General features: G+C 35.8%; 1 protein-coding gene across 4 annotated transcripts in view; it reads left to right on the forward strand.

Annotated features, from left to right (window-relative positions):
• The window catches only part of RNGTT (RNA guanylyltransferase and 5'-phosphatase), a 319,849-nt gene that overhangs the window by 145,699 nt on the left and 150,792 nt on the right, over positions 1-23,358 (forward strand). For 3 of the 4 annotated variants that reach the window (XM_027603258.2, XM_027603262.2, XM_027603261.2), the window contains one exon: positions 9,337-9,405. The exons of the other annotated variant lie outside the window; for it this stretch is intronic. In XM_027603258.2, coding sequence (XP_027459059.1) covers positions 9,337-9,405 — 69 coding nt within the window. The remainder of the gene's footprint in view (positions 1-9,336; positions 9,406-23,358) is intronic. 4 annotated transcript variants of the gene reach the window in all.

The following is a 23,358-nucleotide window of genomic DNA, read 5'->3' on the forward strand; positions in this document are numbered from 1 at the left end:
ACATCATTAGTTTTTGATGTAGTGTTCCATGATTCATTGTTTGCATGTAACACCCAGTGACTGAGGGTTCTAGAGGGAGAGGGGGTGGAAGCATGGGTTAGCCTGGTGATGGGTATTAAAGAGGGCACGTTCTGCATGGAGCACTGGGTGTTATTCCATGTGTTTTCTATCTATATCTATTGGCTTGTTTTTATTTATTTACTTAATTTATTAAATTTTTATTTAAACATTTTTTTTTGAGAGAGAGTGAGCATGTATTTGGGGTTGGGAAGGGGCAGAGGAAGAAAGAGAGAGTATCTTAAGCAGGCTCCACATGGGGGTATGGAGCCTGACTTTTGGGGCTCAGTCTCACAACCCTGAGACCATAATCTGAGCCAAAATCAAGAGTTGGATGCTCAACCAGCTGAGCCACCAAGGTGCTCCTGGCTTGTTTTTATTTGGTCCCAAAACTGTGCTGTTCATTTATATTTATTCAGTACAGTTTGCCGAAGTGAGGACTTACTCTGTGCCAGATTACGATAAGATGCTGAAAATAACAATGATACGTGTTTGGTTTTATTTATCTCAAAAAGCCCACAGCTCAGTTTGGTAGTCAGACAATTAAGAGGAAAATCCTGTGGTAGAAGGAAGCGCAGGGTGCTATGAGACAATGTTGAAGGAGCATATAACCTAGATGAGAGATTAGGAGATTTCTGGGAATGTGATGCACTAGCATAGAAAAGCAGTTAAGAACATGGGCTCTGGAGCCAGAATGATTTTGGATTCTCAGTTCCTTGCTGGGTGACTTTGGGCAAGTTCTAAACTTCACCGTTAAAATGGGGTTAGGGGTGCCTGTGTGGCTCCATCAATTAAGCAGCCGACTTCTGATTTTGGCTCAGGTCATGATCTCAGGGTCATGAGACCGAGTCCTGTGATGGGCTCCACGCAGAGTGTGGAATATGCTTGTGATTTTCTCTCCCTCTCCCTTCCGCCCCACCCCCAGAGCTTGTATGTGTGCCCCAGAGCGTGTGCTCTCTCTCTCACCCCCTTGCTCTAAATAAATAAATAAATAAATAAATAAATAAATAAATAAATAAATAAAATCTTTAAAAAAATGGGGATAATGGCCCCTATTTCATAATATTGTTATGAGGCTAAAATGAGTTAATATATGTAAAGTGCTTAGAAAAGTGCTGGCATATAGTGTTTAGATGTTTTACCTCTTCTCATCTGTTTTGTTTTGTTTTCATGGATACATGATTAGTACTCAGTAAACATTTGGATACAACTGGATGAGAGATGAAATTATAAGTACTTTTTTATTTTCTCAGAAGTCTTTATTTTTATTTTTTAAAGATTTTATTTATTTATTTGACAGAGACACAGCAAAAGAAGGAACACAAGCAGCGGGAGTGAGAGGGAGAAGCAGGCTCCTCGCTGAACAGGGAGCTTGATGCGGGACTCGATCCTGGGACCCTGGGATCTTGACCTGAGCCAAAGGCAGACACTTAATGACCTAGGTGCCCCTCCGAAGTCTTTAAACAGCTCTATTAAATGCACTTTACTGTAAAATGATTCTTTTATGTATATTTAGATCCATATTAACCACAAGTCATAAACTGGTAGGCTCCAGAAAGTTGAAGCTCCTATAATACTTAAAAAACCTTGAGTTTGCTTGTAGATGAAGATGTACTCTCCCGTTCATCATAGTTCTTACTAGTCTCTGTTGTCTTATACCCAGTCTTGTTCAGGTTCATGGCCTGGCATCTACAGACGTTTGAGTTTGGGACCTCCACACTAGACCCTGACACTAGCTCTTCCAGGATAAAAACTGATAGATCTCTTTTAAATCTCAAACACTTGATAGAATGGCTGTGAGTTATTGGCACCAAAAGAATGTTTGTTGAATAAATGAATGATGCCTCAGTTATGAGATGAGAAAGAAGTCTGGCACAAAGACTTTGCTTGTTCCATGAGGGTGAGTTGACTTATTTTGTAGAATTATGACGGAATTTTGGTAAAAGTAAGATTAACAGCTACTAAAAATAATAAAGAACCTATATTTCCTAGAGAAATTTTGTTCTTAGATTTTCTAACTTGTCATGTGGGATTCATCAGAATTCTTAAGCTTAATTTTAATTGTAGTAATATGGATTGAAAGAGCCAATGAAGCTATTTATATTTTGATTAGCTAACTTTAATGATATAGTTGTTGAATCAGCAGTGGTAAATAATGAAAATCAAATCATTGTTTTCAAAAGGAGATAATGATCATGGCTTTTTGGTGAGCAAAAAGGATGAGTTTTGTAGACTGATTTTGTACTGATTAGAAGAATATTTAGGGTATAGAAACATTGAGTTATCTTAGCCTAAACCAGAAGTTAGGCTTTAGGAATGAAAAAGGATGAACAGTAATATCCAGCTGAGGGGAAATTTCCATTTTGGGGGGATTGGTGAAGTAAAGCCACGAATTTTAAGAGAGTTATGAAAGCACAATTAAATAAGTAGATATAAGCTACTATATTGAGTATTCTTAGGCAGTCAATTGGGAGCTATGTGGGGATATCTGCTCAGAAAATGATGTGAGTAGAATAGTCCAAAACGGGAAGGTGGAGATAGTTTATTCTTTTCTTGTTTAAGTATTCCCTTAGTGTATTTTTCTTTCCTTGAATGAATCGATGTTGCAAATTTGCATTGTCAGTTCCACTGTGGATTCATTTTCTTCTTCATTGTAGTTTTAAGCTATCATTTTACTTATTTCTAAAAGGTCCCTTTCCATGCTTTGTAACTTTGCAGTTTCTGTTTTGTTATGTTTCTAATTTCAAGCCCTTTTGCATTATCTTTCTCTGCTTATGCATTTATAATGATTTGGTTTCCAATTACTTTCTGATTCATAGACACATAAAATACCAATTCAGAGTCCATAACCTGGTATATAACCTTTTGTCATTTCCACCAAGTTTTGGTCAATAGATAGTTACATGCCTTCTCTAGGATGTTTCAGATGGTATTCCAGTGATGGGAGTATGTTCATAGGTAAGCAGGTTAAAATTTTATAAAACCTGGGCACCTGGGTGGCTCAGTCGTTGAGCATCTGCCTTTGGCTTGGGTCATGATCCCGGGGTTCTGGGATCGAGCCCACGTTGGGCTCTCTGCTCCATGGGAAGCCTGCTTCTCCCTCTCCCACTCTCCCTGCTTGTGTTCCCTCTCGCTGTGTCTCTCTCTGTCAAATAAATAAAATCTTTAAAAAAAAATTTTATAAAACTTTATGACACACTATCATGCTTCATTAATAATTTTTTGGTTTATTATGTCTGCTATTTTACCTTTTATCTAATTTTCTTCTAATTTAATCTGGAGGAAGATAAGATTATAATTCTGAAAAAGAATGTATCCTCGTTTAGGATAATTCACCACATATTCCACTTTAAAGCTTCTCCAGGGTTTTGCAGTTAAAATTTTATATTTTAAAAGTAAGATAGCTTTTAAGAAATTTGTTAGAAGCATTTTAAAAACAACTTGGGTAATTTAAGTTGAACTTTCTTTTTTTTTTTTTTTTTTTACATGTTTTATTTATTTATTCATGAGAGTCAGAGAGAGAGAGAGGCAGAGTCAGAGGGAGAAGCAGCCTCCCCACCTAGCAGGGAGCCCGATGCGGGACTTGATCCCAGGATCCTGGGTTCATGACCTGAGCCGAAGACAGACGCTTTAACCATCTGAGCCACCCAGGTGCCCCTTAAGTTGAACTTTCTGTAGAAAGATTGACAGGAAATGGCTAATGACATCATTGCATTTAATGTTTTTACTAATGAATTAAAATTAAGGTATTATTTAGGTATATTGGCCTAGGCTTATATTATCATTGGGTCCCCAATATCCTTAATGCTAACTGGATTTCTAACATTAGTCGGCAGTCAGGAAATATCTACCTAGTGAACACTACTTGAAATTTTATTTTTATTGAGATGTTATCATCTAATAAATTAAGAAAAACTTAGGCTAGCACTTTTTATGTAAGAATACCAGTGCAACTCATAAATAAGTTTTACTTAAAGTATAGAAGAGGAAAAAACCACAGTAGCTTAAAAGTGTAGGACATTCTATTTTGACAAAAGAATACCAAAGTGAGTTTTAAAATTACCTGCTATTTAAGTTATTAAAATAAAAGCTGACTTTTCAACCCATGATACTTTAACTGTGTATTAAACTCTTTTTGACTCCTTGGTCTTCTCTCAGACTGCCTATCACCCTTGTTGAATACAACTTCCCTATGTTTGGTTTCATCTATTTATTACCCTGGCTTTTCCATTTCTTTGCAATTTACATCTCCGTGATTTTCTTTTGATTTAGTCACTTTGACTTTGGCAACTTATTTCTGGCTACTATTCCTACTTTAAAGTTTTAAATGCAGACATACTGCTTTCTAACCACAACAGCCATTTCTTAAAAACTTGTGTGACACTTCATCCAGACATTTCATCAACTTCTCTGCCATCCAGTGAACTGAGACTGTGCCGTCTTCAACTATATCTTTAGGGGTACATGATTCTCTTCAGTGGGCTTATGATTTCAGCATAGGTGGCTCTTTCTTTTTTCTGAACTTTCTAAGTTCTCTAGAGTTCTTAGCTTCTTAAGGTAGAAGTTGATATCATTGATTTGTTACTTCTTTTCTGATTAGTCATCTAGTACAATAAATTTTCCTTAAGTGCACTTTAGCCACATCCCTCAAATCTCAGTTACTGTGTTTTCATCTTCATTCTGTTTGAAATACTTACGTTTCCCTTTTGATTTCTTCTTTTATTCATGGATTATTTACAAGTGTGTTATTAAGTTTCCAAACATTGGGGGATTTTCCCAGATATCTTTTTCTTGATATTTAATTCATTGTGATCAGAGAATAAATATACTTTGTATGACTTTGATTTATAAATGTGCTCTATGCACTTGGAAAAAAGTGTTTTTTCCTGTTGTTGGATAGAGTGTTGCGTAAATATCAGCTAGGTCACGTTGTTTAGTGTTGCTGTAGTGTTCCATATTCTTACTGATTTTCTGTCTGCTGGTGTTCTGTAAGTGTTGCTGGGTGAACTGGGGAGACCCTGGACTGTGGGGCCTCAACCGAGCCAGACAAAGGAGTTACTGAAGGTTCTTGGTCTTGTAATAAGAACGAATTCAAGGACAGACATGCAGCACAGTGGATGAGCAACATAAGCAGGAAAGTTTATTAGGTGAAAAGTAGAGATGAGAGCCCATGAGCTCGAATGAGAGAGAGGGAGAGAGAGAGTCAGAGAGAGACAGAAACAGAGAGAGGCAGAGATAGAGTTGTGTGCCCTGGGGGTTTGGGTTTCTATCTTGTATTGACAGTTGTTAACTAGGGGGTAGAATATTTATTACTTGGGGTGGGGATTTCTTGGGACCAGGATTTCATGCTTTTTCTTCCTTATACGGTCAGGGATTTCCAGCCTCCTTTGTCAGCCATCTTGGGCTCCCTGGTTTGCTACAGCTTCACGTGGCTTTGTTTTGGACTGCTGCCAGGGCAGAAGCTTATGGATGTCAAACTAGGAGAGCTGCCAAGTTGGATACTCATGCAGAATTTCATCCCTAAAGGTACTCCTGGGATGTTTCAAAGAGGTTACTACCAGTAAACCCTTCATTTTAAAGCTGGTATTCTATTATCTCCTAGCTTATATAATTCATGACAAAGAGTCTGCAGTCATTCTTATTTTTCTACCTCTGCATGTAAGTTTTTTTCCTTCCTACTGTGGTTTGACTACTTTTTTCTTAAATCCTTCTTGTTTCCTAGGCTACTGTTGGGAAGTATGCTTGTGCAAATGTGTGTTTAATTTTGCAGTAATCTGAGGCATCATTCCTTCCAATTGTTCTTGTTTCCTTATCACTTTCTTTTTAAAAATCACTCCAGTTGTACAGATGTTACATCTTTTTAATCTCTCAGCTTTGATTCTGTTTCTTCTCCCCCATTTTCTTTTTGTATTTCAGTTGGAAGAAGTGATACACTTTTCTTCCTCAAGATTCTTTCTCCTTCAATGATTCTTTCCTTTGTTGTCTTCAGTGTGCTGATAATCCCGTTGATTATTATTCCCATTGATTAGTGTTCTTTTTCTCTGATACTGTTTTTTATATCTTTCAGTTCTTCGTGTCTCATTTTAAAGTTTTCATCTCAGAAATCTGTTGTGTTTTTTAGCTGTCTGACTTGAAAGTAGTTACCTAATCTCTGATAGCCTCAGTTTCCTTTTCTGGCAAGTTAAATAATAATACAAAACTCAGAAAGACATATCTTGTGAGGAATTATGTATTTTAAATGGTATATATGTTAAGAACCAAGCACAACACTTATTATAGGTCCTTGATACATGATAGGTGCCACTGTAAATGTTAAGTAAAGAAAGACTCTCTTGCTATCTCTGTCTCTCTCTCTCGATAAATAAAGTCTTAAAAAAAAGAGAGGGAGGCGCCTGAGTGGCTCAGTTGGTTAAGTGTCTGCCTTTGGCTCAGGTCATGATGTCAGGGTTCTCCTGGGATTGAGCCCTGTATTGGGCTCCCTGCTCAGTGGTGAGTCTGCTTCTCCTTCTCTTCTCTGCTCATGCTCTCTCCAGCTATCTCTTTTACTATCTCTCAAATAAATAAATAAATAAATAGATAGATAAAATCTTAAAAAACATATTGTCTGGAGTAATCAACAAGGAGTAAAACAAGTAAAAACAAGGACTATTTCTTGTTTTGACCCAAGAGGTTTCTGATTCATAAAAAGTTAGAGTAAAATAAAAAATGAAGTTATTTTCATTTCTGCAGTAGGTAACATCATATTATTTAGAGTCTTGCCAACTCTCTACTGTTACTTTATACATACTTTGTATCAGGGATGATCCATTATATGAATTTGAGACTTTTGATCTAAGAATGGAAAAGCTATGTTTGCCATAAATGATGTACCTACAATTAAGGAGGACAAATTCTTTTAACCTTTGAAAAGTTTTTTAGGGGTACCTGGCTGCCTCAGCTGGTAGAACATGCAACTCTTGAGCTTGGGGTCATGAGTTCAAACCCCAGGTTGGGTGTGGAGCCTACTTAAAAAAAAGTGTTGTTGTTGTTATTTTTTTTTTTTTTAAAGGTGATGTGGCATTTGGTTTTCATTGCATTATTTCTCAGCAGATTTTCTGCTATGAATTTAGCAGGTTACCTTTTCTTACATGATAGACTACAAGAAGTATTAAGGTTATACTTTTCTGTTTTGCTTGAACATTTACCCTTCATTAGCTCATGGATATTTGAAAAAAGTTGAAATAGAACACAAAGGTCTTTATATGCTTCTCAATATGAATACAAGTTTCAAAAATTTTTCCTCTAGGATGAATGTATCACGTACATGAAACAAAGGTTTTAATCTAACATTGCCTTCCACATTTCCAGCAAGAATGTAAGCTGATATTTTGACTCTTTGATGCTTAGGGTTTATTTTTCCTCTCTTAAAAGGAATTTATAAGAAATTAGTGTTTTTATTGCCTTCTCAATTGACTAGGTCATTTAAACCTCTGAGTGCATTGGAGACAAATCTATGGATCTAAGAACTGTCCTGAAATTTCTGCCCATTTGGCCAGACTATGGATAATATGGCTGTAAGATTCCTAATTTGCCAGCTCCCCACTTAAAGAATTCTTAGTGTTGTAGTAAAAGGAAAAAACAGAACAAAAAAGGAAACTTCAAGAGCTTTACAGTTTTTTAAAAAAATTATGTTAGGGGCGCTTGGGTGGCTCAGTTGGTTAAGTGTCTGCCTTTGGCTCAGGTCATGATCCCAGGGTCCTGGGATCGAGCCCCGCATCGGGCTCCCCCCCCCACTTCTCCCTCTCCCTCTCTCCCTGCTTGTGTTCCTGCTCTCACTGTGCCTCTCTCTGTCAAATAAATAAAGTCTTAAAAAAATTAAAAAATTATGTTAAAATATACATAAAATTTAACTTTTTAACCATTGTTAAGCATACAGTTCAGTGGCATTAAGGATATTCACATTGTTGTGCAACCATCACCATTATCCATCTCCAGATTTTTTCATCTTTCCAAATGAAACTCTGTGCCTGTTAAACACTAACTCGTTGTTCTCCCCTCGCCGCCCCCCTCCCACCTTCCTGCCCAGGCTCCCTAATTTCTGTCCCTGTGAATTTGACTAAGGAGCTTTACAGTTTTAAGGGAATTTAGATATGCAAACCCGGAGTGGTCTTAAAGTTGTTAGAAAGTAGGATTGCTCTTGTTTTTCTTTGCTGAACTGCCTTCAGTTTAGAGAAATTACAGATTTTGAAGAATGAAGTAGCAGAGAAGATGAAGCCAGTTTGGGAGGAGACTCAACAGATTTTGTTGCATGTGAAATAAACTTGAAATTTTGGTTGTTGCTTTTGGAATACAAATCTCCCTGTAGATGAAGTGGTTTCAAGAGGATGTGATTGTGATTAAAAAGATGTATCAGACACAGCATATCCAAAATTTTGAATACAACGTACTTGAATCCCAGACCTATCCTGACTGTGCTGTAAATTGGTCAGACTCTGGCTCTTTGAAATACAGAAATCAATGTTAGGGCTTCCATCAGTGATACGCATGTTCAGTTCTTCAAAACAATAAAAATCTGTGAAAGAAGCGTTTAAAACTACTTGCTCAGAACTAAAGAGAGAGCTTTGGGGCTATACCTACTCTTTAATGACATTGAAAAAAACTGTCATTTGTATTTTATACTGTGTATCCCTTGTAATGCATTTCTGTGCTTGAAAAAATATAAAAAAGACAACAAAACAAAATAGGACAAAAAATTTTTTTAAAAAGTCCTCTGCTCTTGGGTTTGGGGAAGGCACAGATAATGTATTTTTGGACTGTGATCCCACGTCTGAGTTCACTTAAGGTTACAGATTCTGGGGGATGTCTCCCCTGCCCCCCAGCCTCCATCTATCCCTCGCAAGTTTCTCTGCAGTTTCCTTTTTGTGTATGTTTTATATTTTGTTCCCTGTATTTATTACTTCTCAGAATTTCTATTTTCACTTTGCTTTTGGCCTCTGTCTTCCTTCCTTTTATGCTGGCTCAGCAATGCATTTAAAAATATGTTTTTAATATTTTATCCATCATTTTGGTTGTTTTAGTTATGACTGTTGTTCAAGATACCTAGCCTGCCACGGAGTGACAGTCTTTATATGTTAAAAAAAAATCTTGCAATATGTATCCCTCTGTATCACCTACCTTCCCCATTTTGTATTTCAATTCTTAAAGCTTATATAATAAGAAATTTTTGTAAACTTTGCAAAAAATTAAAATACTCTTTAAGTGATTATTGTATTTGTAAAAATATGTGTATTTATTTTATAGTTACTTGAAGGAAATTTTGCCAAAGAAGTCAGCCATGAAATGGATGGACTTATTTTTCAGCCTATTGGAGTAAGTTCGTGTGTGTGTGTGTGTGTGTGTGTGTGCGCGCGCACATGCGCGCACACGCATTTGTAGTGTGTTGTATGTATATAAATATGTGTCTACACATGCATGTATATATAAAGTACATTTTCTTGAGTTATATTATCTTAGGATTGGTTACTGCTACGATCACTGCCTATCCTTAAATAAATTGTTTATTACAAGGTATTTCACTTATACTAAATATATGTAATGGTAAAACGAACAGTTGTTTGCTTTTTACTCAAGAAATAAACATTGATCATTATTTTTCAAGAAAGTCTTTTGATATAATTAGTTTTTTATAATTCTTGCAAAATGAATGTTAATTTATATTTCTTTACTAGAAATTACCAATAACATTACATAAATGCTTATTTCTTTCTGTAGCCCAGTATACCTTTAAATATTAATATTTCTAAAATTTGTTATGGATGAGTGAAATTCAAAGAATTTTTAATACTTGAAGAAAATGCAATAATGAAAAATATTGCATGTCAAATTTCTGAAACTCACTGAAGAACTTGCACTAACTGAATGGTCAAATCATATATTTGGAGTAAGTTACATTTTACTCTGATAGCATGGTTTCTCAACATTAGCACCAATGACATTTTTTGCCAGACAATTCTTTGTTGTAGGGAGCTGTCCTGTGTGTTATAGGGTGTTTAGCAGCATCCTTGGTCTGTACTTACTAGGTACCGGTATTGTCTCTTCCCCCAATCCCATCTTTCCAGGTTTGTGACAACCAAAAATATATACATTCACTAACTACTTTCCCCTGGAGAGCAAAATTGCCCTCATTTGACAACCTGTGCTCTAATAGAGCACTGTTTCTCAAAATGTGGCCTGTGGACAAGGAACATTACCACCACCCAAAAAGTTATTAGAAAAGCAGCTCACCCGGGGCTCCTGGGTGGCTCAGTCAGTTAAGTGCCCCCATTCAGCTCAGGTCATGATCCCAGTGTCTTGGAATTGAGCCCCGCGTTGGGCTCTCTGCTCAGTGGGGCGTCTCCTTCTCCCTCTGCCCCTCTGCCTGCTTGTGCTTTCTCTCTCTTGCTCTGTGCGCTCTCTCTCTCAAATAAATAAATAAATAAAATCTTTAAGGAAAAAAAAAAAGCAGCTCACCCTAGTTCTACTGATCAGAAACCCTGGGAATGGAGTCCAGCAACTTGTGCCTTAACAAGCTCTCCACATGACTTAAATGCATGTTCATGTATGAAAACTGCTCTATAGGAAAGAGTTGTATTTCATGTACTACACCTCATCATGTGCTGTAGTTTGCCTCATATGCTGCATTTTTTCCTTCAGTAACTCTATCCTTAGAAATTAGGATATGGGCTAGCTGTGAAGTTGTATAGAGAGACATTAAAGGGAAGGAAACTAATATTTTTGAAGACTGTGCATTAAATACTATATTATATATGTTTTTACATATATAGTAGAACTTTAATATGCAAGTTTAGATATAATGTGATATGTGACTGGCTTCTGTCTTCCTTCCAGTCCCCTTTGCCAAACAGGTAGAGAGAAGCTCTTCTGTGGTCAAGGGAAGAGGTGATGGAGGAGAGTTAGAGGCTGGGGACAGAAATTGTAGAAATATCTCTGGAAGGTAGAAGTTAGATCTTTGAGTTCCAGTATTTTCTAGGCCTGATCTCCCTAGAGCGAAATCAAGTCTAAGAATAACAGTAATTGCAATAAATTTGTTAAACTCATGGTTCATGTCCATGTGTATATGAGGTTTTGGTATCTGTAAGAGAAATGGCCTGACACATGAGTCTAGGAAAGTCAGCTGATGTATTAGTCTGTTTTGATTCAAATAACCACACTTGTTATTACAGTGGTTTTGTAACTGATATCTAGTAAGGCAGGTCTCTCTGTTCTTTTCTTAAATATGTGTGGACATTTGGTTTAACATAGAAATTTCAGAAATAGTTTGTCAAGTTACCAAAAAATTCTTGTTAGGAGTTCAATTGGAATTGCTTTGAATTTACTTTGGAGAAAATTGATGTTTTTACCACGTTAAATCATCTCAGTGAATAAGGTTTAGCTCTCTTCAGGTCTTTTTCTGTTCTCTAATTGAGTGTAAGTTTTTAATTGTCTAATTTTTAGATATTTATTATTTTCCATTTTTACAGTAAATGGTGTCTTTATTTGGTACTTCTAATGTACTGCCACATTGTTGATTGATTTGTTGAGTCAAGAATCTTGCTGAACACTTTTAGTTCTAATAATTGTCTAATTTTACATATTGGCCAGGACCTCTAGCACTGGCTTAAATATTGACTTTATTGGGTGGAGGAGAGGGAGACATTCTTACCTCATTCTTTTTTTTTTCTTTAAAGATTTTATTTATTTATTTGACAGAGAGAGCAAGACAGCGAGAGAGGGAACAGAAGCAGGGGGAGTGGGAGAGGGAGAAGCAGGCTTCCCGTGAAGCAGGGAGCCCGATGCAGAGCTCGATCCCAGGACCCTGGGACCATGACCTGAGCTGAAGGCAGTTGCTTAACGACTGAGCAACCCAGCTGCCCCTCTTACCTTATTCTTAATTTCAAAGGGAATGTGGCTAATTTTTCTCCATTAAGTATGTTTTTGGCAGATTTCTCTTAGAGAGCTTTTATCATGCTAAGAAAGTTTTGTTTCTATTCATACAAAGGTTTTTTTTTTTTTTTTCCCCCAATCGTAAGTAGGTTTTGGGAGTTAACAGATGCTTTCTCTGTATCTATTGATGGAGATTACCATGTCATTTCTCTTTTTATGACATTCATGTAGTAAATTACAGTGATTTTCTCATGTTGACCTAGCCTTCATTCTGACATAAATGCTACTTAATCATGATATATGTAATTTTTAATATATCTTTGGATCTGAGTGTAATAGTTTTTTGTGGATTTATGCTACCTTATTTCTTACAGTTTTTTTCCTCTTTTTATATATATTCAAAATAAAGTAATATTATGGAAAAAATATTGTAAGCTCCAAGTAATGCATAATAATACATGCCCATCATTTTAAAAGTCAAAATATCATGTCTTCTACTGAAAAATAGAACAGTCTCTTCTTCTACTTTTCCCCCACATTCAAAGTGCCACTCCTAGGAGGTAATTATTTTCTGTTGTTTTAGCTGTGTGTTTTTTCTCTTTTCTCTCCCTATTTCTACAAAATCTGTTTATGCTGCTCTTCTTGGTTTGCTGTTTTATACATGATCTGCCTACTCTCTGCTGTTGAAGAACAGGATTGAGCTCTTTCACTCCTCCGACAATCACCCCTTCTCCTTCTGTCATCCCATTATAATTATACCACATTTTTAGTCAAATGAATATTCAGTATTTGTATTTCTGTGGTAACATAAATATTGTTCACATTTGAGTCAAGTTGTATAATATTATATTTTCATAGAAAACTTTTTTACCTGAAGTTAGGAATTGCCTTATATTTTCATTTGTTATGATTATCACTACTTCTTCTCTTAAACTCTTTAAAAGAACTGTTAAAATTTTTTTTCAGTACAGTCAAATTTATCAAGTAATATATCCAGTTTGGATTTTATCTGAAGGCGTTCCCTCTGAGTCTTTCACTCTCCAGTGCTGCTGCGTAGCTTTCTCTCCTGGGGCTCCTCTTCAGCGTCCTTATCCTGGAAGTTCCCAGCTTGTGGAACAAAATAAAGATGATATTGCTTTATTATTCAGTGGCCCCTTCTCTCCTCTGAAGAAATGAACCACGGTGCAGTGTAATACTGCAAGGATCCCTGTTTACTTCCTAGGAAATAATGGTGCCCTGAGATTTTAAACTTACTCCATTTTAGGCATCCTGATTCTAGCCACCAGGTTCTAGAAAGGTGAAATTCTGATGAGTTCATAGATTGACTGTATTCCTCTGTGCATTTGCTGCCATCATTTCTATATTGATGTTGTTGCAGGTAGGTATTTCTAAGTTACTCCTGTCAGTCTGATGGTAGTCTCCGAGGGTATAGAGGAGATGGAAAAGTAGTTTCTGGATTTCTTCTGTGTCACCTTAGGCATGAGCACTTAATCTCTTTTAGTCCTTCGGGCCACACACACATACACATGCACATCACAAAACTATTCCTCTGTCATTACTGTTAAATTGGCTTGGTCAAAGCAACTTCTAACCTTATATACACCTTTGTCTACAAGCAAATCTTTCTCATGACAGTCTAGGTCCTGGTCACGAATCTGCACCTTCCCTGACATGGAGTTTCTCAGATTCTTTGAGGCAAACTGATCTCATTCTGAGGCCACCAGACCAAGAGAGATGTAATATTGTGACTGAAAAGAAGCAGCAATTAGGGCCTTGATGAGATCTTGGGTTCCTGTGCATATGCAGTCTTTCCCCTGCTCTTCATTTCATAGGACTTATGGGGAGTGGTTTGCTTTTGTGAAGGCAAAAAAAAAAAAGTTTTTTTCCCCCCTCTTTTCTCTTGAACACTTGTTACTTAATTGCTAAATATTTTTTATAACTAAGACAGATCACTTAAATGATTATTCTCAAAGCAAAAAAGATCTCCAAGATAACCTTATTGTTTCTTACAGTAGGTAAAGTAGCTACCACCTCACAAGGTAAATATTGATTATGTTTTTGTCTTACAAATACTGTGGGTTTCTCCAAGGTTAGTACTTTCCTTTCTTATTTACCTTTATATGTCCAGTGTCTAAGATAGTGTTTGGCCCAATATGTCTTAGAAAATGTTCATCAAAGAAATGAAAATATATCATTAGGTTTTCCCCCTAGTCTTTCAGATTTGACCTGTTTTATATTTTACCAGTATAGGCAAACATTTTTTTTTCTTCAAGTTTTTATTTAAATTGTAGTTAGTTAACGTACGGCGTAAAATTAGTTTCAGGTGTAGAATTTAGTACATACAACAGCCAGTGCTCATCACAAGTGCCCTCCTTAATCCCCATCATCTATTTACCCCATCCCCTGCCCACCTCCCTTCCAGTAACCCTCAGTTTGTTCTCTATAGTTAAGAGTCTGTTTTCTGGTGTCCCCTTTCTCTCTGTCTCTCTCTTTCCCCCCTACCGTTCATTTGTTTAGTTTCTTAAATTCCACATGAGTGGAATCATACGGTATTTGTCTTTCTGTGACTTATTTTGCTTAGCGTACTACTTTCTAGTTCTATCCAGGTCATTGCAAATGACAAGATTTCATTCTTTTTTTTACAGCTGAGCAAAATTCCATAGTAAATATATACACCACATCTTCTTTAGCCATTCGTCAGTCAGTGGACACTTTCGCTGTTTCCATAATTTGGCTATTGTTGATAATGCTGCTATAAACATCGGGGTGCATGTATCCCTTCGAATCAGTATTGTTGTATCCTTTGGGTAAATAACTAGTAGTGCCGTTGCTGGATCTGAGGGTAGTTCTATTTTCAACTTTTTGAGGAACCTCCATACTGTTTTCCAGAATGGCTGCACCAGTTTACATTCCCAGCAGTAGTGTAGGGGGGTTGCCCTTTCTCTGCATCCTCACCAACACCTGTTGTTTCCTGTGTTGTTAATTTTAGCCATTCTGACAGATGTGAGGTGATATCTCATTGTAGTTTTGATTTGTATTCCCCTAATAAGTAGTGATGCTGAGCATCTTTTCATGTGTCCGTTAGCCAACTGTATGCCTTCTTTGGAAAAGTGTCTATTCATGTCTTCTGCTCATTTTTTAACTAGACTATTTGTTTTTTGGGTATTGAGTTTGATAAATTCTTTATAGATTTTAGACACTAACCATTTATCAGATATGTCATTTGCAAATATCTTCTTCCATTCTGAAGGTTGCCTTTAGTTTTGTTGATCATTTCCTTTGCTGTGCAGAAGTTTTTTATCTTGTTGAAATCTCAATAGTTTATTTTTGCTTTTGTTTCCCTTGCCTCAGGAGACATATCTATAAGAAGTTGGTGTGGCCAATGTCAAAGGGTTACTGCCTGTGTGCTTCTCTAGGATTTTGATAGTTTCCTGTCTCACATGTTTTTAATCCATTTTTTAAAAAGATTTTATTTATTTATTTATTTATTTTTGAGAGAGAGAGAGAGAAATCTCACAACCCTAAGATCATGACCTGAGCTGAAATCAAGAGTCAGACGCCCAACTGATCGAGCCACCCAGGAACCCTGTCTTTAATCCCTTTTGATTTTATTTTTGCATATGGTGTAAGAAAGTGGTCCAGTTTTCATTCTTTTGCATGTTGCTGTCCAGTTTTTCCAACACCGTTTGTTGAAGTGACCGTCTTTTTTTCCGTTGGATATTCTTTCCTTTGTCAAAGATTAGTTCACCATGTAGTTGTGGGTCCATTTCTGGGTTTTCTGTTCTGTTCCATTGATCTGTGTGTCTGTTTTTTGTGCCAGTACTGTACTATCTAGATCACTACAGCTTTGTAATATAACTTGTCCAGAATTGTGATACCTCCAGGTTTGCTTTTCTTTTTCGAGATTATGTTGGCTATTTGGGGTCTTTTGTGGTTCCATACAAATTTTCAAATTTTTGAATTATTTGTTCTAGCTCTGTGGAAAATGCTGGTGGTATTTTGATAGGGCTTTCATGAAATGTATAGATTGCTTTGGGTAGTATAGACATTTTAATAATGTTTCTTCTTCCAATCCATGAGCATGGAATGTTTTCCCATTTCTTTATGTCATCTTCAGTTTCTTTCATAAGTGTTCTATATACAGGTCTTTTACCTCTTTGATTAGGTTTATTCCTAGGTATCTTATGGCTTTTGGTGCAGTTGTAAATCAATCACTGTGATATACCACATTAATGAAAAAAAAGGCTAAGAATCATATGATCCTCTCGGTAGATGAAGAAAAAACGTTTGACTACAACATCTATGCACGATATAAACCCTCAACAAAGTAGGGATAGAGAGAACATACCTCAACATAACAAAGACCATATACGAAAAACCCACAGCTGTGCATCCTCAATGGGGAAAAACTGAGAGCTTTTCCTATAAGATCAGGAGCAAGACAAGGATGTCCACTCTCACCAATGTTATTTTAACATAGTACTTGGAAATCCTAGCCTCAGGAATCAGACAACAGAAAGAAATATATGCAAACATTTTTTAAAATTTATAGCTATTTTATTTTTCTTGTTGCACATGCATATGTATAATCTAATTTATGCTTGATGTTTTTTTCTTTTAAGAAATTTTTCAGTGACTTTCTTTAAATTCTCACTTGTTTCCTTGCAGAATCCCAAAATGCAAACACTTATTCTTCATGAAACAATAATATGAGCTTTGCTACTTGCATGTTCTTCTCAGAGACTTCCCAGGGGGTTAGAATTGGTCTCTGGTTAAGATAAGGCACTTAATATCTCTTTGGTTCTCCAATTTTAAAAAATGTACAGGCTATAATAGTTTAGCTCTGAAGTTCTGTAATGATCATATGAAGATCAATGTATGTGAATATAAATTAACACTTAAGAATCCTTCTTCCTGCCAGTATTGGGGAGAATGTATTGGATAAAGAATTTTTTTTTCTTTAAATTTTTTATTGTTATGTTAATCACCATACATTACATCATTAGTTTTTGATGTAGTGTTCCATGATTCACTGTTTGTGCATAACACTCAGTGCTCCACGCAGAACGTGCCCTCTTTAATACCCATCACCAGGCTAACCCATCCCCCCACCCCTCCTCCCCTCTAGAACCCTCAGTTTATTTTTCAGAGTCTATCATCTCTCATGGTTCGTCTCCCTCTCCGATTTCCTGCCCTTCATTCTTCCCCTCCTGCTTGGATAAAGAATTCTTAATAAGAGAAAGAATAAACTCTTATATTACTTTCCTGAAAACAATGTATCTCTTAAAAGGAAATTTATACTGTTGCAATAAATGAAATAGTGATCATTATTATATGACTGTATTTCTATTAATTTTTTCTCCTGCCATCATTCCAATAGAATTTTTACTTTTTTTTTTTTAAAGATTTTATTTATTTATTTGACAAAGAGAGACACAGCGAGAGAGGGAACACAAGCAGGGGGAGCGGGAGAGGGAGAAGCAAGCTTCCCGGGAGCTTCCCGCGGAGCAGGGAGCCCGATACAGGGCTCGATCCCAGGACCCTGGGATCATGACCTGAGCTGAAGGCAGATGCCTAACGACTGAGCCACCCAGGTGCCCCTAGAATTTTTACTTTTGCATGCTAAATTAAGATTACATAGTATGTGGAATGGCTTTGAAAGGGTCACAGTTTGTTCATCAGTGGAAATTGTCGGTTTCTTATTAATTTAGGCTTTCCGATCCTTAGGTTAGCATATATCTATACTCATTTTGTTATTAAAAGGTATTTCACAACTACTTATTTTTATAGAAGTTTAATTGATGACACAGCACTATACTGTACTAGTTATTAATCTTTGGTTAATTCTTTTCATTTTCCATGAAATTTTAATGATTTTAGCCTATTTCTTAATGTGTTTCATTTCTAATTGTAATTTCTCATGAACATTTTCTATCTAGTTTTTTATTTCTTAAAAGTACACTTTGTCAACTCTATCTGTCTTAATTTTTACCACAGATGCGTACCTTTCACAGTGTTTGTATTGGGCCTTTTAGTTGGACTTCACTGTTAATTGATAGATTGGCATCTGGCTCTAAGAAGGATGTGGTACTTAGTCACATGTACACCCGTTCTATTTAATTCTGTGGTAGGTTTTTTTTTTTTTTTTTTGCATTTCTGTTGTGTTTGTGTTAAATCTTCTAGAGGGTATTCTGAGTATAAAATATATTAACTCTGCCATCCAGAATAGGCTCCAATTTAGCATGAATCCATTCAGGAGAGCAATTTTCTTGCTCACATGCAAAATTTCATTATATGCCACTTTGTAGTGTTGTTTATTTTTTTATGATTTTAATTTTGCAATTTCAGTCTCATTTTTCTGTTCTTACTTACTGTGTCCTTAGTTTGGGCCACCACCACAGGAGGGGTCCTCTGTATTCCATTTTCAAATTTTTGATTTACCAAAGCCACAGGTGAGACTATATTTGGTTTCTACACAGAGATTTGTGACTTTTTTACCTCTTTTAAAAAATGAAAATATAAGTGTCTATTAAGTAGATGAACTTGAATGATATTATCAGACATTGTTTTCATGATATTCTGCTAAAAAAAGCAGAGTTTAAGATCTATTTTTCTAATAATTCATAACTTTTATGATTTCTCTTTATTGCTTTCAAAGAAGGAATACTTAAGTTTTTTCTTTCACCTAATTCTTTGGGATTGAAACCACTGTGCTCACATATTGTCATCAAGTTCCTTTTCTTCACCAAGTAAAATGGCCTTTTTCTGATTGCTGTTGCATATCCAAAAGAAAGACGTTCATTTTCCTTTTCAGCAGCTCTGAGTTTTCTGTATGACGAGGTAAGAACAGAGTTGATTACAGACAGATGTAGCTTCCAGTGGTGAGAGATGTGATTTTAGATGGTCCAGAGACAGAGCATTAAATGACATTGCATTACACAATGAGAAATTTAGTTCCATTCCAGCTTTTATTTATTCTCTCAGTTTATAAAGAGAAAGTCTATTTATTTTGACCAACTAAGTGGTGGGCCTGGTTTTACACTATTTAAAGGCAGTATATTTACTATAACTTAGTATCCCTGATTCATTTTCATCATATCTAATTTTAGGACTACTTAGTAGGCCAAGCAATACCATTTTCTATTCACGGTATTAATATTATACTATTTGGATAAATTTTCCTGATTATCTTTGGGGGCCATTTTTCAACCTTCCACAGTTACCTAGCTTGATGTGGTATTTCTGACTAATAGCTGTAGAGCCTAATACCCAATGTAATTTCTGATTCTGCCCTTGCATGCTTTGTAAATTACCTTCCTTTGTTAGGCTTTCTATAGAAAGCAAGTTCTGAATGAGAATTTAGGAACCTTAATCAGACCAAGAACTAATTTTTAATGTAAAATTTGGCAATATTTCTAAATTTTTCTTCTGGGGAAATCTAAAACCTTTTATGAACTCAGCTTTAATGATTAAGTGCAGGCAGGGTAAGTGATGGACACTTACGGCAAATCAACGTACCATACTGTAATAACATGATAAACCTTATGGTATTTTTTTATCATGTTAAAATATGTGTAAATTTTTCACCCTTATTTTTAAATTGGGAGTTAATCCAAATATTAGAATCTTTTAGTTCTTTTCTCTGGAATTCTTTAGCCTCTTCAGAGACCAAGCTGCCATGCTCTTCCTTGGTTGCTTTTGCCTGGCTGTTAGCATTCTTGGAGTAGAGAAGATAATGGGGCAAGGGCCCGCTGTTCAGTAACTCTCCAGGTTTCAGTTTTCCTCTTCTGTTACACTTGAATCTTCTGAACTAGAGCTTTCGTCCTTCAGTTTTTCCACAGGGTAAGGGTATCTCCTACCTTTTGCCTGGGGTGGAGGAGGGAACCTAGAGGTTTAAATGTTCCTTGTAAAGATTTTCAACCATTCTCCTTGTTTTCAGTACCGTGCCTCAGCTTTTTCCCCCTTGGCAACCGTCTTGGTTATCTCTTCCCTACATTATCTGATCTGATCTGTTCTGGCAACTGTGGCTGCAGCATGAATTGCTTTCGTTGATATCCTCCTCTGCAGGCACTTAGTATTCAGATTTCTGTGCTCTGTGCTCTATTAACTTCTCCATCTCCTTTCTGTCTTTCAAAAATATATTGACATGTTGTTTTCTGCTGTTTTCTCTCCTGTGTTTCCTTTTCTGTTGATACCTCTTTTCTGTAACTCCTGCTTTAGTGAGCTTTCAAATCAAAGTGGATATAAATGCACCTGTTTAATTCACCATGTTTATCAGAAAATCTTCCAAACTTCTCACAATGTGGTATTGCATCCCTTGGCTCCCTTGACCCAACAATTCAAATAAATGAAGAAAGGAACTGATCAAGTGACCGTTATAGCAGTCTGAGTGAATCTGCATAAAGTGGAGAGGTAGTCCTAGTTGGGGTAGACAAAGCTTGGTTTTTAACCTGTAATCCATTCTCTGATACCACAGAAATATTCCAAAGGTAAATAAATGGTGAAGGATGAAGAGGATTCCTGGTGCATCTACTTGTGAAAAAACTCTTTGGCCTACATTTGTTTGGTGCTAATTACTTAAAACTTAGCAAGAAGTTAATTCTGCTCCATTACACTAATTATAGTAGGTTAACTGGAGTTGAATAAAAGGTAGAAGATATTACTCCGGCCAAAAAGAAGCAAAAAGAGAAAATATTGAATCTTGGCAAAAAACTGAAGAATAGTGATAAAGATACTATATAAAGGTGGTGATTCTAATGAGGGCAAAACCAAACAGTGGCTTAAAAGAAAGTTTGCTTACCTTTTCATTTAATGTTCTGTGTTTCACATAGTTCATTATTTTTATAGGAAAAAGGAAAAGCAAAGTTAATTAATGGTATGTTCGGGAAAATAACAGAGCATTTTTTTGTGATTATAAAGGAATGCAACAGTATCTGATACTACTAAAGCACAGAGCAATTATTAATTATCATGAAAGCCTCAATTTAAACAAAATAATTTGCATTTATAGAATTATAGAAAATCAGAGCTGAAAAGATACTTCCAAGATTAGTCCAGTGGTTTCAAAAACACTAATTTCCAGCATCGTAGGTTTCTGTGAACTACCTCAGGACCACATGGAGGGATAAGTTGCTAGGTAAGCATTGTGTTTATGTCACGGCAGCTCTGATTTATTTCTTTTACATATTATTGTAGTTTTAGATAAGATTGTATTTTTAAAAAGGCTTTACCTAAGTAAATATTGTTTGAATCAGTTGCTTTTTTGAAAAGTCACCAGTGATCTTTCTTCATTGCAAAATCAAGATCATTTTTCAGCCCGTTTTTTCACTCAGTCATTTATGGTAGTCTGCATTGCTGTCCACTGTTTTTTTAAAATACTCTCAAAAAAAAAAAAAATACTCTCTTTAATGGCTTCTATGACACCACATGCTCCCAGTTGTTTCTATTCTTATACCATTTCTTGTCCATCTCATTCAAGCTCTTCATCTTCTACTAACCCTTGAAGTTTGGACTTTCTCAAGGCTTAATGTCCTGGACCTTTGTTCTTTCTCAGTCTATACTCGGACCCTAGAATATCTCATCTACAGCCATGGCTTTAGTTATCTCTTCTAAGTCAGACTTTTGATTTCTGTTTAAGCTCCGTTATTTGTTTATCTAATTGCCTACCTTCATATACTGCTTTTTAAATTTCTCAGAAATACCAAAGACTCAATACATTTTAAAGCCAAACTCCATTTCTACTCCCCAAACAGGCAAACATACAAACTGTAAAAACCTTTCCTTTCCCAGCATTTCCTACTCCACTTATTTAAATGAGAAATCTAGATGTCATCTTTGATCCATGTCCAAGTCTTGCTCTATCTTCCTGCTTTACACCTAAATATCTCATAAGTTATTTCTTTTTCTCTCGGTAACCTCTACCACAGCTCTGATCTGACTTACCATTCATTGCCTCTTGTCCTTCACTTTGTCTCCCTCCAATCTTTTCTTCATACTGCATTCCTTCCTTTATCTCTAGTGATTTCCCCTTGCTTTCAAGTTGAAGACCAAAATTAGATTTGAAGGCAGTTTACTGTCTTCTTTATCACATGCTGCCTTTTGGTTTCCCCATGTGCTTTGTTGTTGATGCAAAAATAACTGATTTTTATTTAAAGGTGACTTACTTATATTACTTTGTTCACAAAGTATTTTTAAAAATTTCAGATGTAAGCTGTATTTGACAAAATATTTAAATATTTTGAGAAAATGGGTATTTTCTTCAAAGAAAAAATTAGCTGTTTATTTTAATATAAACCTATGTATATTTAAGGTTTGAGGTTCAAACTCTGATCAAACTGAAGTGATCATCTGGTTGTTAGTCTATACCATAAACCAGTTAGGTTTTATTAGACTCTTTTATACAAGGTTTTCAGTTTTATGATTTTATTGACAGTTTGAATTGCTAATCTTTTGTGGTTTGTCTTCTAAAAATGAATATTTTAAAATGAGCATTGGCATTTTAATATGCTATAGGTAGTAGACCTTTTACTTGACAGCTATTAGATCTTTTAATTTAATTTACAAAGTTAATACTTGTTTACTAGCTTTTATAAGAAGATTTTAATGATATATGTAGCATAGTAAAATTTTATTTGTGGTAATAACTGATTAATTTCTAACCTTTTAAAAAATCATATTCAATTTTACTTTTGTCATCTGGAGACCTGTATTTATTTTCTAAGTAAGAATTTTTGTGGGCACCTGGGTGGCTCAGATGGTTAAACGTTTGCCTTCGGCTCAGGTCATGATCCCGGGGTCCTGGGATCGAGTTCCGTTCCATGTCAGGCTTCCTGCTCAGCGGGGATCCTACTTCTGCCTCTGCCTTTCTCTCTCTCTCTCATGAATAAATAAAATCTTAAAAAAAAAAAAAGAATTTTTGTGGCATTAATAATCCATCACTGAAATAAAACAGAATTATATATGATGAATTACAAAATAGAAGTAATAATAAAAATCTTGAAATCATATTCTTGGTTTTATTTTTAAAAAAGCCTTTTCTTTACCAGCTATCCTGTGAATATTAAACATATAATTGTTTCTATATTGAGTCGAGAGTATTTACTCTTAAGCAGTTGTGATGTCATTGTTTTTTTATGTCTTCATTACTATCTTGATTTTCTGTAAGGTGGGTCAGCTTGATTTTATATCCCTGGCATTAATCAATTTGCATGTAAATTGAGTCAGGTTTGATTTTAATACTGCTTTCTTGTGAAATATTAATGTTTTTATTAAATCTTTACTACTGCCAGGTATATTGAATGTTATGCATAGATTGTAAAATGAAAATTGGAATTAGTCTAATGCCTTGTCTTGAAGTACATGATGAATTAGAGTGGTTTTCCTCTGAAGCAGGGATGATGT

This window comes from Zalophus californianus, chromosome 7, assembly GCF_009762305.2.
Source record: "Zalophus californianus isolate mZalCal1 chromosome 7, mZalCal1.pri.v2, whole genome shotgun sequence".
Classification (NCBI taxonomy): domain Eukaryota; kingdom Metazoa; phylum Chordata; class Mammalia; order Carnivora; family Otariidae; genus Zalophus; species Zalophus californianus.